Below are 18,756 nucleotides of genomic sequence, written 5' to 3' on the forward strand. Positions count from 1 at the left end.
ATACCAGTGTTACATGCATGCATATTTATTTAGATTTTTTTATTTCGAGATCTGATTAAGCAACTGTACTAATAACACACAAAGTACATTAAAATACATTAATATCCCTACAAAATATTCTAGTAAGCAAGTGACAATATCAAATCCCGTACTGTAGAGGGCGCTACGGCACAACTTAATTGGATATAGATCATAGTTTTCACAGCAGGTTTAATTAATATTATATAATTAAATTATTATTTTTTTATAATTAAGAGGAATGACTGTCAAATATAAAGTTAAGGGTACTTTAAGGATAAAACTGTAACACTGAAATACTGCTGTATTGCCCTTATACAAATAGTGTGTTCCTGGGAAAAAAAAGTTTAGGATTTTGAAGTTTTTAAAAACAAAGAAACTCGTTTCTAGATCACTAAAAGGAATCAATCTAAAAGGAAAATTGACCACGTGAGCCTCTTTGTGAAAAAGATCATAGCAATTTTTCCACTACTCTTTTCACAAAAATTATTATACACGTTTTTTTTGTTCTTCTGTTTTTATAACATTACTATAAAGGTGAGATACAAAAAAAACTAAATATAAATCACAATCCAAGTCAGTTTATTCACCATCAAAATGTTTATTAGACCCTGTTAAGTGTCTCATCCTAAGACAGAGTCATGTACTGAATTTGATCATGTGGTGTGGTCTCTTAATGAGTGGATCTTATAAAAACACCTTAAATGCAACAAAATACACACTAAAATACACAAACGGATGACACTATCAGAGCTAAGATAGCTATATTTCTGTACCAGATATACAAATTTCCTAATTAAAACACAATATATTCATTTTACACTTACAAAGCACATATTCAACATGTTCTGGTCTATCCTTTGTGCAAACAATTAATACACACACACACACACACACACACACACACACACACACACACACACACACACACACACACACACACACACACACACACACACACACACACACACACACACACACACACACACACACACACACACACACACACACACACACACACACACACACACACACACACACACACACACACACACACACTCACAGAACAGACACAGATCATTGCAGAAATTCACAATGTAATTATGAATGTAGCATGCACATATTGATTTAAACAATACTTGTATATAATCTCTGACCTATTTTGTTTTTGTACACTTCTTTAAATTGCACTTCACCCAAACCGAACAACACACTCCCTGCATTCAACCGACAACTTTGTCCTAACCCAGTTAGTACTAACCTAAGTTATTTTTAGACATCCTAAATTTGTAAGGACAAGTTAAAAATTGCATTTAGACTGGGAATGAGATTGAAATGTATATTAGGTTATAAAAGGCTCCATTAGAAGCTCAGTGACAGCCTGTCTCTTTTAAAGGAAGAGTTGGGAGAGTGCTCATGGTTGGTTTGGTAAGAGCAATAAACTGGCTCAATTCTATGATCACATGAACATAACAGATTTTTTTTTCTTTTTGACCACATTATAAATGGGTCACTTTTGTAAAAGATGCTCCATTTTTGGATTAATGAATGAGAAGCCAGCAAAAGCGCTCTGGTCCATGGAATCGATCAGGCCTTTCTCGCAGTGTGAGAGACGAGGTTTCTCACTCAAAAACTCCCGGTCGAAGTTACTGCAGTCATTTGGAGCTTTCTGCAATCAGACAAGACCAGAAAAAAAATTGGCAAACACAGAAAGACAAAAAAGAAGAGAAACAGATGTGGGAGGAAAAACATACCACTTTTGGTTTGAATGGGGGTTCAACTTCTTTACTTTCTAGAGCAGTCCAGTTGACAGTCTTGAAAAATTGCTGGCCTCGTATATTACCCACAATCCCTAAACGGCGTGATGGGTCGCGGTCAAACAGCTGTGTGCAAGCGTAACAAAAAAGATAAAGTGTAATTGCAGAAATTTGATTTGTGTTGTTTTTAATTAAGTTTTATGTGCATGTATACCCTTTCTAGCATCTCTCTAGTATCCACTGTGATCCAGCGGGGATAATGAGGTGTGTCCATTCGGATCGATTCAAACAGCTCGTCCTCGTCGTCACCGTGGAATGGAGATTGACCAATCAACATCTCATACACGAGCACGCCAAATGACCACCAGTCTACTGAGAATGAGTACTGCTGACCCAGCAGAATCTGTGATTTACCACACACAAACACATCAAGTCAGGACCAGGCCATTGTTGGTCTGAGAGTGAACCAACATCAAAGTGCATTTTATACCTCAGGAGCGATATAATCCGGAGTTCCACAAAAGGTTGTGGCCCGATTCTCCCCAAACACGTTTTCCTTACACATTCCAAAATCAGCTATTTTTATGTGACCGTCTCCATCTAACATCACATTATCCAGCTTGAGATCCCTGAAAAAAGGTAAAAAATGATCACTGAAAACGGTCCTGTGTATTGTTTCAGAGGTGAAATGGGGAAGTAATGTGTAATTAATACATCAAAACAGTGGTGTAATTTTGTCTGTACCTGTAAATAATGCCTTTGGAATGGAGAAACTGCAGGCCACACACAATTTCAGCTGCATAGAACCTGGTAAGAGGCATCAGATTAATATAATAACATGCTCACTAAATCAAGGGTTCGCCAATATTTTTATATTATAGAAACTATTGTTATTTTGTATGCATATATGCATGACATACGTGGTTCTGTACAGATCAAAACGCCCCTTTTCCTGTATATGAAACATCAGATCTCCTCCATTCAGATACTCCATCACAAAGAATAAGTGCTCCTGTTAGATATAAACAAATTAATTATCTGTGCGTGACATTGTACATTAACTTATTGTTTGGTACTGTCACTTTAAGATTTAGACACCCTGCAGACCTAGAGTAACTGTGGTTAGGTTTATAAACTGGGATTGGGTGACATCCTTAGATTTTGTTTTATGTGGTATAGATGGCTTTTACAGCCACTTTCTTGGAAAATCTGATAAAACGATTATTGGTCAGTCCTTCTTTATTGAGTTTAAGACCAATGTGTAAGTGTATTTAACTTTGAAACTACATTCATGTTGTCTTAATGTAAAGATTTTAGCTGCCTGACTATAAATAAAAAAATTCTATAAGAAAGGGAGGCATCCAATTAATAATAATGTCAAGTAAAAATACCCTTATTTTAATGAGAAAATGGAATTTAAAATGAAAAATTAATTGGAATTTTATAGAAAATTTTAATTTAACTGGAATTTTGAAATGTGAAAAATTTCACATTATGATAATGTACTAAATGTGACAGGCATAATTGCAGACATTTCAAGTGTTTGTGTAACTAATTTGTGATTGGGTTTTTTTTGTTGGTAAATGTATGTTTGGTGTACCTTGGTCTGAAAGGTGGAGTAGAGGTGCGTAAGAAACGGATTGTCCCAGGCCAGAGCCAGCACTCGTTTTTCTACCATGGTGCACTCCACATCATCATCCATCAACACCACATCTTTCTTCAGTGCCTTCACCGCAAACCATTCACCAGAGCCCTTTAGCTCAGCCAAAAGCACCTGACAACAGAAAGATGATGAACATGGGTTTGTGTTCATGGCCTTGAGCATGACTGTATGTAGCAGCTACCTAAAACTTAGAAAAGCCAAAAGGCTAAGTCAGGGAGCTTCCCACATAATCCTGTGCCCTTCCACCATGATCACATGACATAAGCAAAACGCATTACCTCCTTCATGTCTTCTACACTGTATATGAATGTGAGTGGGAAAGAGAGTTTGTATGTTACCTTGCCAAAGCTTCCCTTGCCCAGGACTTTATGGAAAATGAAATGCTCAGCAGTGATACGTGTTTGGTGGGTTAATCGAGAGGTGGGGCGAGGACTCAAACCCTCCCATAGACGACCATAAGGAGCCCCATCTGCAACATAGCTTTTCTGATAAACTGAAATCATAATTTTTATTGTTATAATTACCACCATTTAAATCAAGCACTCTCACCATTAACATCAGGTCCTGGACTTTTGTTAAAATCCTGGTAAACGGCAACATCCTGTGAGTTGCTCTGTGAGTTGCTTTCAGGTCGCTTGGTGGATTTCTATGACAACACAAATATACACATGACTTTATTTCAATACGTTAATGCTGTTATTTTTATATTAAGGGCCTCATAACAAGGGCTTGTGCAAACATTGATATATACAACTGAGACTTGAGTAAGAGCCTCTGCCAGTAGTTTCTGATTGATGCCACACAAATTAGCCACTTTAGTCTGGCACTTATGATGGACATTCATGGAACAATCTGAAAAAGAAAAGACAATTGCAAACATATAATCAGAGTCCAAAATTAAGACTAGCCAAACACCAAATAACAAAAATAAAGTGGCTTTTTCCCCCGTAGTACATATAACTAGACAGTTTACAGAGTTACAGACCATTGAGCTGGTAACTATTTTTAGGTGTTTCTATATATTAAAATGGTTTAAACCACAATGTAAAACACCTAATACATATACTGTTCACATGGTATACTCACCCTCGCATTTGAGGCCCTGTTTGACAAGACCCCACAGCAGACTGCCGCAATGGTCACAAAAGGTGGGACTCATGTAGTTGTTGGTCTTAAAGCGATGTGGCATGTCAATCTTAAAACGTTCCTTCTGAAACTGTAGGCACAAACTTTAAATACCCTAACCCTATCACAATAAAATAAAAAATAAAAATAAAATAATGCAATACAGCACATACCATGGTGTCTCGACTATTGGTTGCAGTGCCTGTGCACCTTCCAATAATTTTATCAATACACTTCTTGTGAATGGCAGCATTGCATTCTGGTGGAGAAAAACATAATTATTTTAGGTGGGCTCAGGAACTAAGACAGGTTTCCGAGGCTCTGTGTGTTCAGTGTTCCTTAATTCTGGATAAAACAATTAAAAGTTGAACAAAGGGAAGCAATCCAATCAAGTATTTCCCCTTTTAGGGTACATTCTTACTAAAGCATGTCTGTGGACATAGTATGTGGGCAAGCATTTAGGATAATGGGAAAAAAACAGCAAAATATACTCACGTCTGCACTTGTAACCTTGCTTGTTGAGACCCCTGGGCAGTAAAAGACAAAATTATAAGTATGTCTGAATTATAGACTTATAATGTCTTATAACTGGACATTCAGGACTGACCAAACAAAATCTCTACAGACAGAGCAGAAGGTGGGCTGTCTGAAGAAGGTGGCGATGAACTCATGGTTTTTGATGAAGTGAATCTTAGCCTGTTTAATAGCTCCACGACGACGAGTGAGAGTCGGTATCTCGTCTTCTGTCACTACTGACTGGCGACTCTCTGAGAGTGAAAGAGAACAAGACGAAACAGGATGGAAGCAGAATCAAACTGAGGGCATGAAACTTTCTGACAATAAATGCATGAGATTGTTATGTCCTGAAAGAAATGAATTATAATTTAAATTAATATATATAGTATATAGTAAATATTATGCCTTTTTTTATTCAACTTTTGAAATGCCTGCATTTTTTTTTTATTCAGTTTTGGAATGGAACATTCAGAAAACAGTTATTTTAAATTGTAATAATATTTCATAAGATTACAGTTTTTACTTTAATAAAATAAAAATAAAAAAATAGGTAAGCATAAGAGACTTTCTTTCAAAAACATTTTAAAAATGTATTACCGGCCACAAACTTTTAAACAGTAGTGTACATAATATTTCCCTACACATCATTACAAACAAATAGAAAATCTGCAGTGGAACACTTTGTATTCTAAAAACAATAAAACACAATATAAGAGGACCAATGGACAGAATGTTTGAAGAAGACAGAGTAATGCAGGGAAGATCTGTTGTGACATGTTCAGCAGATACATTCCTTTGCACAGAACTTTAAAAGAAGTCCAAATGGATTCACACCCACGTGATCAGATAAGCATGACCCCTCCCAAAGCTAACGGCAATAGGTTAGATTCAAAATGTGTTTTTTTGTGCCCTTGCCTCGCTAACTTCTATCCATCTTGTTCACTCGGATATACATCATTGCTTAAGCAGCACGAGTGCCCACTACTGGCGAAACCCTTTAAATGTATTTAAATAGAACACCCTAAAGCCCTTGATCTCTTGGAATCTGCTATGGAGTCGATTTATTATTTACATTTTGTTTTCCTTACGAATTTGTTTTAGCAACCATTCTTTAGGCCTGTATGTATTCTTGGGCTATATATATATATATATATATATATATATATATATATATATATATATATATATATATATATATATATATATATATATATATATATATATATATATTTTTATGAATATATTCACTTGTATTAAATAAAATATACAAAAAAAATACACAAACGGAAATTATAACAATACAATAAACTATAACTGTGTTTTAAAGTCATCTTAAGGTAGCTACAAGTATTAAATGCGGTTAAATGTCTAAATTACTCCAATATCAAACACTAGAGTTGTGTGGGGTGGGGGTAAATTAAGCGTGACCTGCTGTGACCTGCTGTGACATCACAAACGTGTTGCAGTTTGGTCTATGGATCTGCCTGAAGTGTACATGTTGAGTAGACTCAGTCAAAATCAAGTCGAGGGTCTGTCCAAATATACTTCCTTGCCCACTTGAATGGGGGCGGGGATTCCCCCGAGGGGAAGTGCACAGGGAAGTTTGCGAATGTATGTCTAAAAGTGGACTTAAACGTAGCCCAGGGCTTTAAATGAATACAATTTATGAGAGCAGAAATCCAGTCTCAAGTTAATGATTCTTTTAGTTCTTATTTGGAAATGCAATTCATATTGTATTTAGTTTGTTGCCAAATGATAAGATGCAGTCAGTATAAGCACTATTAAATCACTGGAAGAGAGCAGAGAGATTGAGTGCTTATTTGAGAGAGTATGCCTTACCTGTATCTAAATCCTCCAAAAAGAACTGTACAGACATCATAACTTTCCCTGAAGGCTGCAAATCAACCTGAAAATGAAGCGAGACTTTATAACATTACCTGTGAAAATGCAAACATTGACACTACATGACAGTGCATAGACATAACCACATACCCAAAATTCTGCACGTCCGTTTGCCTTCTTGCATCGTTCTGCCAACACAGACACACCCACAGTAACATCTGCTAAAGGTTCTTCTGCAGTTCTCATGAGTAGTATTTGTATGACACGTCCCTCATAAATATGTGCATCAAAACTGGATCGCCAAGCAGGATACATGGTGGGCTTCTTCTGGATCAGTGTTTTTCCTCGTTCTTAAAAGGAAAAGGGGATATTTTTGTGATCCAGCATAAACCATTGGGAAATGTTTGGAATGAAACACTAGTATACTTCACAGTATACTGCAAACTATTTTTAAAAAGTATGTGAAGCAGTATGCAAAAGGCAGCAATAAACAATTTTTTTGCTAGTTTTGAAAATCAGCCAGAAAAAAATATATTAAAAATTGCAAGTGATATTGCTTTCAGTCACATGGAAATGAAGGTCAAGACAGGGTTCATTGCATTGTGGGAAACAATATTTTGTGCATTGTGCTCCGTTCTAAACTACTCATTTGGCAGAATGAAATGGGTAATTCAGTTCTATGCAGATGGAGGATTTACATGTTGTTCCATGTACACAGAGTATACTTCAAAAACAGAACAAGAAGCATGGCAATATGCCATTCCAAACATAGCAATTCACTTGAAACCCCCATTACACACACACGCATGCACACATTTACTCACCAGTGCTGAGAGCTTCCTTCATTTTGACGGCACAGAATGGTGCCTCAGCCATTGGCGAGAATGTGCCAAGATCATAGGCATTAAACACAATTCTCAGGAAAGGGGCCATGGCAACCCCTCAGGCACAGCCTAAAAAAAGACACAGACATCCAAAATTCTTATGATTTTAATCAGAAAGAAATACAGGGTGGGCCATTTATATGGATACACCGTAATAACATGGGAATGGTTGGTGATATTAAAGTCCTGTTTGTGGCACATGGGTTTGCCCCCTCACATATACTAATGTGCCACAAACAGGACTTTAATATCACCAACCATTCCCATGTTATTACGGTGTATCCATATAAATGGCCCACCCTGTACATCAGCATTACTGCATATAGGAATATAGAAATCAAAACAAAAATATTACTTCAATATCAATTTAGAACTTATATCATTGTGTTGTAATTATATTTAGTCATAAACAGGAGGCTATACATTGTTTATGCTAGCACATGTGCCTGCAGAGGAAATTGTGTAGTCTCATAATTAGGGATCTTGGTGCTAATTTCTCTGTTCTGTCATTAAATGTAATAGTAGCTCTATTGTTCTCTTAGTAGTTTCATGATACTTAAAGTTTTGTTATCAATTCGCATAAAAAATATACAGTCATCCACCCTCTTTCTGACCTTTAGCATTAAGTGGGCCATTATTTCTGCTGCGCCTTTAAGGCTTCTATGTAAATGAGATTGAGTGCTTTGCTGTATTTTCTCAAGAGCAGTGGATTTGCTACCGCTCTGTTGGTCTCTTTTTGGTTCAGAAAACAATCCATGCTGAAATGATCAGACTGACATGATGACAGTGACCATGAAATAAAAACAAACTTAAACTGCAGTTCCAAACACTGGGATTCTTTAGAAGGAAATGCAGGGTGACAGGTGCTACACAGAACCAAAACTATTGCATTTTAACTCTTCTCATTAGTATTTCCAGAGTTTAAGAGTAAAAGTATCCTACTTCCTTCTTATTACCTCACTGTGAATGGGTGGACCAAGTACCAAAGTACCAAATAGACATTGACGGGGAAATGCAGGCATTCATCAGAAGGTCAGAAGGTGTTTTAGGAATAAAGATGAAGTTTAGTATATCAACATTTATTCTCAGAAAGTCTGATATACTGTGTGCATCAAAGTCCATTTTAAAATGTTTCACATTTGATTTGAAACATGTAAAACTGTTGTTAACCTAAAATGTCATTGGTCCAACAAATAGGCTAGCTACTAACAAGTTTGTGAGATCTGTATTTACTCAAGCGCTTTAAATCCAATCCCAATAAATATGATTAAATAAAAATATTGAATTGCAAATTAAACCTTTTTGCTAAGGTTTCTTAGTTTAATTCTCATGCGACAGGACCATTGTAGAGAAAGGGCTCCTGGTAATCTGTAACACGGTTATCCCTTCAATCCTCAATTGTTTATTTCTATTACATTATCTTGCTTTATTGTGCATCAAAACATTTGGAACATGACCCAGATGAGCTTTATAGGTTATGGTTATAACTGAGACTAAAATTGATTGGTTGCATAATGTCAGGACTCCACCCACTTCTATCGAAAGCCAATGACATGAGTCAGGCTGTGACTGCAACATTGAAGCTTCATAACAAACTTGCCGGTTGTTCACTGGACTTTAGACCGTTTTACTACAGAGTGTGTAAGAAAAAGAAAGACAGGGAGAGAGAAATTTGATCAGTCAACACACCCATATGCACACAAACACACATTTCTACTTTAGTTCAATTAGGAAGCGTACGTGTTGAAACATGTCAGAAACCAGCACAGAAATGTTCAAACAAGTTGCAGCATCTCAATCTAAAAAACCTAAATCTGCACTTGTGTGTGTGCTAGCGAATCAGTTGTGTGGAAGCTTGTGTCGATAACATAAGCTAGCAGCACAGTACAAAATCAATTCTGAAGCATCAGTCTCTCCAATTCAAACACACACACATAATGAATCCTGTCAATGTCTGATTCTTCAGCTAAAAAAAAAAAAGACTAGAAGAGCCTGAGCAACAAGTCTGTGCTCCTGTGTAAGCGTAAGTGTGAAAATGAGAGCAATATAGAGAAGATAGTGAGGGTGGGATGATGGGTAGGCAAATGTGGTTAACAGGCCCCATGTGCTTTTCTGAAAATAATTGACACATAACAGAGTTAAAATAAGTATTTAAAAGAGTGTTTGTACTCTTAAACCTTATGACAAGCTATAACAGGAGCTGAAACAATTGTAAGTGTGCAAGGCTTTGTTAGGTATGAATCACCAGTACTACTGCAACAAACTACTAATCCTATAAGTATTAAACATAAAGAGATAGTCCACCTAGAAAAAAAAATCCTGAAAGAAAATTAGTCTGCCGTAATATGAAACTTGGGTCATACCATTAACATTACCTGAGCAGTTGAATTAAATATGCTATAAAAACCGAACTCATTCAGGACGTGCATTTTTTTGCATGGATGAAGAACATAATGTGTTTAAAACCCATATACACAGTTCAGTGGAATCAGTGATAACATTTGCCCTCTTTAATGCTGTTAATCTGAATGTATGAAGCAAACAGTTTGCTGAAAATATACTCAACAACAACACTGAAATGGGAGTGCACAGTTTATCTGTCAAAAGTTGCATTCATTACTAATAATGGTATAATATATATATATATATATATATATATATATGTTAGGGGTGTAACTGTCCATTTATTAACCCCGAATCGTCACGGTCTGGTGCATACAGTCAGGCGACGAATACAGTCATAGGCGATCCACACTTCAATCCAGAAGGGGGCGTGTGCAGTAATGCAATGCTATTTGCAAACCGCCACAACAGCAAAAAAAAAAAAGAGCAGAACAAGAGATAATCTATGCACCAAACCAAAACAAGGGTGTTTCTCAATACCAAGTACACAAAGTTGGGACTTGCAAAGTTCGACTCAGGAGTACAAACCGAGAACGGGAGGACGCAGGTTCAGTAATTCTGCAAAAGGTACAGCAGCGTTCTTGATAACGTCACTCGCTCTGGCTCTTCCAGTTATCTGTGTGTATTTACAATCAAATTAAATATGTACACCACCCTGCCTCTTTTCATTTTCTTTTCATATGAATTTTTTTTTCTCTCTCTCTCAATGGTTCAGGCAATATGTGCTTATGTACCCTGATTATCTTATCTGATTATTGTTTTTTGTACACATATGTACATGTACAATAAATGAAATGACAACTTTTTGTTAAATGTCAGTTTTAATTATCAATATCCATTATAAAAGTATAAGAAGATATACAATAAGAAATAAAAGACAAGCAGTAAAACATACGTTTTACATAAGTAAAGTATAACTACCACAGGGGGGACTAAATGCCGCTAGGTGGATCAAAATATAATTTGCACTACTTTCTGTTCAAAATAAATAAAAAGAAACCTAGCATTGGCTTTTTCCTGTTGTACCGAACTCGTATTGAACCATGACCCCAAAACCGAGGTAACGCTACGTTAATGAACTGTGACTTCTATGTACAGTTACATCCCTAATACATATATAAATATGTATGTATTTGTGAGTTACCCCCCCCCAACTCTCTTAGCCCCCCTCCCCCTCCCGAAGGCCATTGTGTAATTCACACCCTGCCAGTAAACCAGCCAGAACACCGTAGTACCCATACTGCAATCAGAAGACCTTAGCAACCGCATAGCAGAAATCTGGTTGCACATACAGTAAAGCATAACGAATCCTCTTCACACTGTCTATCTTTCACAGACCATCTGATGAAATTATCAATGTATTACCAAAACCACTGTAACTAGTTGATTTAAAGTGCATGAAATACATAATCTAAGAATGTACTTCACATAATCTTTCTTGCGTCTTTATGTTAATTTAGTTAACATTGATGTCAACAGGAGCAGCAGGTTTCATCACTTAGCCTATGTCCACAGTCATACACACACCATTTAATATAAGGGACAGGAAGGAACTATCGACACCCATGAACAGAATGAAAGAGTAGTATGGTGTAAACTGTTCAACCACAGCAGGATGTGTGTCTCCACTGCAAACAGTTATCACGTCATCACATGCAAGTGTAGGGATCCACAGTTAATAGGCTATTAAAATGAAATATGACAGAGATGAAATCTGTCCACAAATCACCCACAACAACTAAAAACACCTCCCATTAACAGTAAAAACCTTTAACTAAAAACAGTAACAACCATTTCAAATTCCACCATGCCCCAACACACACACTTAGTCATCTCAACTAGAACCACGCTCCATCTGTTTTGTATATTAGATCAATAATCATTGATATTTTGAAGAGAAGCGTGTCAGTGGCATTTTAGATCCCCTCAATGTCATCAATTGGGGCTATTTATGGACTATGAATAAGAGAAAAGTGACAATTCACTAATAATAAAATGTTACTAACGGTTTTGTGTAACAAACTATCTAGTCTACACCACAGGCGCGAGCAACATTTTTGGATATCAACATCTCAGAACTCGCCTGTAATATACAGCTAAAATGCTCTCTAGGTAGGTCACAAGGTTGAGACACGACCTCTATTGCCTTTTCAACTACGTAGAGTTATTTTATAGCAACACAAAGTGCGGAAAAAAACGATTCTGTCAAGGTCCAGTAGACAGCAGCATAAATGACAGTGTTGAGTGAAACTGCGGTTTGCACTGCGCCCTTTTCATTTCATTCTAATAGCCTAAATATGTGTTTAATGTGTTTCGAGAAACATAATGGCATAAAAAACACTGAGGAAGAGAGCGATTGAGGTCTGATGTATCTGCAAAACCCACAGACTGCCTCTGCGCGCGGCGCTCGAATCAGTTCAGCGCATCAGTCGGAAAAGAAACAGCGAAGAAAATGAGTCAAACACTCTAAAATGCAACATTACAAAAGTTCTGACACGACCGAGAAATAGTCGATCAAAAAACCCAAGAAGTGATGTGTAACTTCTTACCTTTCCACTGGAAGAAACGGACTTTTCTCTGAAGCGCCTGCTTTCTTCGATGATTGAGTTTTCGTTTGAGGAAGTACAAATCGCTCGTGGAGTTCTGAGTAAAGTAGGGCGGAGTGACGTCGCACAGGTGCTCTCTTTCTTCGCGCGATCCCTCTTCTGGCTCAAGCGCGCTCTCTCAGATGCCTGTATAATAAACCATTGCACTGAACAGAGAGCACAGGTGCGTTTGTAGAGTCTGTATCTGTACGGCCAGTGTGTATGTGAGTGACCTCTTTGCAAAGGGCTCATGCGGAGGCACTGGTGGTGTACCTCTAGATGCCCCATTGATTGTATGCGTATGGCAAGCCATATAAACATTTATTCTTTTCATTTATTTCGTTTTTAGCAGGGCCCCCCAAACCATCATTGACACTTATGGGGACAATATTTGATTTTCTTGATGCTGATGCTGTTAAATTATGCACTACTCTCAGTGTTGTTAGGATGACTACAAGTTTTAAAAGTACATTTTTTAGGATGGTCTGCTTCAGCTTTCTAACAGTCCTCTCCAGTGTCAAAATGATTAAGATGGCCAGTCAAATTTAAAAAAAAAGTTGTGCTTTCTATTTCTATTTCTATTTACGTATTAGACAAACTAGGTAAGAGTGAAGTGTACATAAAGGCAAGGCAAGTTTATTTACATAGCACACTTCATACACAATGGTAAAGTGCTTTACAGAAAAGGGATTAAAATAATCATGCATGAGAAATAAAAAAATAACAATCGTTATTTATGTATTTAATCATAATCGTAAAATAAAAATATTATATTGTAATATTACAATAAATTATTATTTTTTTAATATTTTATTTCCTTTTTCTTTTTCTTTATTCCCTTTAAAGGAGAACTATGCAGTATTTGTAGCTTAATTTACCTTAACTGAACAGCTTCGGAGTCATTGGAATGGCTATATGACTTTTTTCGGGCTGAATGGTGGTCTTCTCGCACCCCCCTAGCGCCTGTGAGTGGAAAAACCACCCTTGCAACTTTGGGCCGGTGGGCCATGATATCAGGTCTCGTGATGTAACGAATTGCTTTACGGCACTGCACACATACATTATCTAAACATTTATATGCTAGCCTTCTGTATATCATACATACCTCAGTGGACATGGCTGCGTGCGTTCGTCAGCTTCTTTGAAAACAAATGCACATGACCAGAGGGAGAAAATGGGAGGGGAGGGAGTCGCCAACGAGTTTTGACGACAGTGTTGTCAAATATCTATTCCGAAGCTGTAGGGGGAGCTCTATAGAGAAACTCGCGAGCAAAAAGCGAGAAAACAGCGAAGAAATTGCCAAAACTGCATAGCGCCACTTTAAAATCTTACTTTTTTTTAGTTTCTTTAAATAAATCAATAAAGGAAATAAAGAATAAATAGTCCCCCCTACCTCCAAAAAACTCCCTCCCAGTGGGAAGTGGTGCAGGTGTGATGTCAGAACCCTGAAGAATAATTTGCCACTGGTGCCTTCGAGATTTTCCTATGGGGTGTTATAATGGGGGTTTTCAATTTATGTAAAAAACCTGGGGTAAACATAACAATATTTTTACATTTTGTTCTGTAACGTACACTGCACAAGCGCAACACTTAGACCCCAAACTGCTATACATTTAAAAAACTGAACATAACTGCTTCAAAATTTGCATTTTCGCTGTGGGTGTATGTAAACCAGGCTTTATTTTACATGTAAATCGAAAACCCCCATAGGAAAATCTCGAAGGAACCAGCGGCGAATTAGTCTTCTGGGTTCTGACGTCATACCTGCCAAATTAAAACTAAGTAGGCCCAGTAACATAAAAATAGATGCTAGTTGTTTTTAATGAATACATTTTAAAACAGCTTGCCACATACGCCAACATCATGTCCACAGACACAAATGCAGAGAGGAGAAGTGATGCGTTTGCTGCTGATTTATAGATAGTTTACTCAAGAGGCATTGAGATGAGGAACAGACCATGCATCTGGTTTCTATATGTGTCCGTGGAATATTATCTAGATGCTGAAAGTTCAGATAAATGTGGGCGTGAAGGACACAAAATGTGAACATCTACATCCTTCTCTGTCTGTGTGTGTGTGCGCGCGTGTGCTTGTAGTCTTGTCCTGCTTTCCTCCTCTTGGTCCACAGTGCTGTGGAGTGTATGTCCTAGATTTAAGTGTGTGGGTGAGAATTAAAAAAAGCAAAGAAACAACAGTATGTTGCAGAGCATTTGTGTGTATGTATCTGGTGCAGAATTGGAGGTGGTGAAGGGGCTGTTTTGCCACTCCTTGGCTGATCTACAGATAAATGGTTTATTTGTATGTTTGAAATAACCACAGCAACAAATGATATTTAATCATTTGTCTTTGTTATCTTTGCTTGTGAAAAGAACATTAGATAAACAGCCTAACAAAGTACATGGATGAATTAGTTTTAGTGTACGGGTCCGTTAGAGAGAAGTTTACATTGCTACATAAACTTTGCATCTTACACATTCTCTCTCACACACAAATATACACACACATACTCTATAAACAGATAAGTGATGCCTTATATGTCAGTTTCCAGCAGTAAAACAGATGCCACATGTCTTCCTCTTCTCACCACATACCAAAGATAGTATTTTACAAAGTACTTTTGGTGGAATTACACATGTAATGTTAGATAAATGAACCCAAATAAAAGGGAAGTGGAAAATTAAGAAATTTTAAAATATAGTTTATTTCCTGTGTATTAATAGTAGATCAGGCCATCTGACATGATTTAGAAAATGAGAGATTCCTTATGTGTGTGTGTGTGTGTGTGTGTGTGTGTGTGTGTGTGTGTGTGTGTGTGTGTGTGTGTGTGTGTGTGTGTGTGTGTGTGTGTGTGTGTGTGTGTGTGTGTGTGTGTGTGTGTGTGTGTGTGTGTCCATGTGCACTGACTGGGTAATTTAGATCAATTAAAAGAACAAACAATGCTTTTATATATCTATTATAAGAAAAATAGAGGGATCTTTTCCTCCCTCTCTCTTTATCACTCTGCTGCAATGCAGAGGAACATAAGGCACTTAAAAGACCCAAAAGTGTCATGACAATGTCACTGTGACACTGCCATACAATCATACACTCATATAGTCTCTGTGATAGCAATCCGTCTAAATTCTCATCTTTGTTGCTTCTTCTTCTTGGGTGAGCGTGATTTGCACTCGAATAACATCCCGTATCCAGTAACTTCTTGAACTTCATTGCTGGAAATGACATCATTGTCAATATTAAATATTATATTATACATAAAATTGTTTACTCATAATTATTTACCAATTACTTAATGCACACAATTATTTATTCCACAGCTATATAAAGAAACATATGGCTCTTACAGCCTCTCAATCACTCTTCAGTCAGATCTTCTTGGTCTAGAAATATGAAAGACTAAAAACTGGTATTCTTTAATATGTCTAACATTTGACCTTTACATCCATGATGATCTATCTTTAATCTATTTTATTACCTAAAACGATCCAACTGTTTATAATTTACAATACACACAACTGTTTACCTTTAAAATTATTTTATCTACAGTACACTCATGGGCAAAAAAAGGGCCAATCCAAAAATGGCAAATTATATTTAGTTGTCTTATAATGGTCTTAACCATTTTAATCACAAATCACTGGTCAGGAAATTAGCAAGAATTGCACAAATACTGTAGATAAAGTAACTTAGCATGGGATAACCTTCCCTTTTGTTTTCTTTAAATGTTTAAGCCGTGTGGGAAAAAACGTTAGTGTTGTTCCACTTAATGTTAATGGCTTCATAATAGCCATTTTGGGTGTGGCCCTTTTTTTGCTCGGGAATGTACAAGAGAGCCGTGCATTTCACTATGCCAATGTAGGCAAATTAGTGGGTTGGGCTATTAGAGTCTAATTAGAGATTACAGTCTAATGTTTACCGTCTAATTAAGAGTAATTATCACACATATCACAGACATTATAACAGTAATAATCAAAGTACAACTAATTATCATTAATTCAGTGCAGTCAAGTACTTTGAAGAAGTCTACTTAGGGCTGTGTGGAAGCACCATCCCCTCAAATTGGAGTGAGTGAGTATAGATAGTCCACTACTAGAAAGGTATACGTTCCAAGCTTTAACCATCCAGAACAACCCTTAATAATTTTTGTCTTTAACAAGGCATTTCATTTCTTTCGGTTTCTTTCTTTTAAATATGTTTTAATGAAAGTTCTTAAATGCATAGCTGGTTAAATGAGACCTCTAAATTATGAAATCAAAATTTACTTTATTTTCGTTCTTAATGCTGTGTTTGTAATCTTTCCCTCTGAGACTTTTCTTTTTGGCTTACGTCATCAAGCCCCTCCCCTCAACCTGACAGACCACGCCCAACTGCAGATCCATTGCAGCCCTATGGAATGCCTACTTTTCACAATCCAATAAGTTGTCAATGTATACAATTTTTCAAAAGTCCTGTTTTCTTGTTCAATCTTGTTTCAAATAAAGTAAAAATGTATTTTATGCTGACTTAACACATGTAGCTAGAAGGTCCAACCACACCCTAACCCTACCCATAACTCTATCCCTCGACCCATTAGATCCACAGATTTGGAGCTGGACTAGGTCAAGCTCAACCCATGATGCCTAGAGAGGGGGAGCTGGACGTCATTTGGCTCTGCACAGTGAGCGCCACTTGGTGCTCTTTCTTTCATCTAAACAAGCAACCTTGGATCCAACCTGGGTCCATTCATCTAATGTGCAATGCAATTAAAAAACCTTGCCAATTGCTATGCTGGACACATTTATTTGAAATAATAAGGAGATTATTTCTCCTTTAGAATTTCTGATTATGTGCATATCTAACAAGAAGGAACAATGATTAATTGATGGAAAATTTTGCATGTAAGTGTAGGCCTATATCATATATTGTTAGCTCAAGTAATGCACTTGGTTACAACCACAATCCTTTTTCAATCATAAACCTGATTAAAGTGGAACATTATATACTGTATATGTTCCACTTCTCTCTATATATACTGTATATGTTCCACTTTTCTCTATATAAGGGAAGTGAAGTGACATGAAGGCCAAGTATGATGATACTCAGAATTTGTCCTCTGCATTTAACCCATCCAAGTTAGTGCACACACATTAGAGTAGTGAACACACACTACAAACTGTGGACACACACACACGGAGCAGTGGGCAGTCATTCATTGCGGCACCCGGGAAGCGATTGGCGGTTATGCCTAAGGGCACCTCAGTAGTTTCCTGCCAGTATTGAGAATTGAACCCGTGACCTTCAGGTCACAAGTCTGACTCTCTTACCATTAGGCCACAACTTTGTTACACATATACATTTATACATCCACATATAGTATATATTATACACACACACAGGCGCGCAGATGGCACTGGGGACGGGGGGGACATGACCCCCCCAGATTCATAGTGACCCGATCCGTCCCCCGCCCTCACTATCCCTACGAAACGCGACAAAAATCGGTAAAACAGGGGATTAATCAGTGTTTTCGCTATACATTATGTGTATACACTATAGCCTACATAAACGTGTTTTTGCCAAACGGATTTAAATCCGATCTTCAATTCCCGCGCTTGGTCCCGCGTCTGTGACTTACTTTCACTTTGATTTGCGATAGTTTGCTTGATGAATATGTTCAGCTTCTCGTCTGCGGCGATGCTGTTCCAGTAGCGTCGCCATATCCGGCTATAACATTACATATAGCCTATAACACGCTCTCACACGTTAATTTTTTAGCATTTTTGGAAGGAGTAAAATTTACATATATGGTTTCAACAACCAGATGCATTTACACTTGTTCAGTTTCGTCTGGGATGCGGACCAGACCTCCTCCTGAAGTGGTTTGAGCGATCGGATTCAAATCTGTCTCGAATGCGTTTCGGAGGGCATTTACACCTGGTCTTTTCACGATCGGATAGCTATCCCATCACAGAAAGCGCATGAAGTGG

The 18,756-nt window shown here is 37.3% G+C and overlaps 1 protein-coding gene across 1 annotated transcript; it reads right to left on the bottom strand.

The window, feature by feature from the left end:
* Window positions 1-584: 584 nt before the first annotated feature.
* Window positions 585-13,101, bottom strand: prkcda (protein kinase C, delta a). The gene is made up of 18 exons (XM_081379880.1): window positions 12,758-13,101; window positions 7,746-7,874; window positions 7,072-7,271; window positions 6,919-6,985; window positions 5,171-5,330; window positions 5,059-5,090; window positions 4,737-4,822; window positions 4,525-4,654; window positions 4,190-4,290; window positions 3,988-4,084; window positions 3,777-3,907; window positions 3,376-3,549; window positions 2,696-2,787; window positions 2,520-2,582; window positions 2,266-2,404; window positions 1,990-2,178; window positions 1,773-1,901; window positions 585-1,687 (listed from the first exon to the last, which is right to left on the bottom strand). Exons 2-18 carry the CDS (start codon window positions 7,852-7,854, stop codon window positions 1,529-1,531), a joined length of 2,058 nt encoding a protein of 685 aa, XP_081236006.1. The 5' UTR covers window positions 7,855-7,874; window positions 12,758-13,101; the 3' UTR covers window positions 585-1,528.
* Window positions 13,102-18,756: the final 5,655 nt, after the last annotated feature.

The sequence above is a fragment of the Scardinius erythrophthalmus genome, assembly GCF_964197995.2.
Source record: "Scardinius erythrophthalmus genome assembly, chromosome: 12".
NCBI lineage: Eukaryota > Metazoa > Chordata > Actinopteri > Cypriniformes > Leuciscidae > Scardinius > Scardinius erythrophthalmus.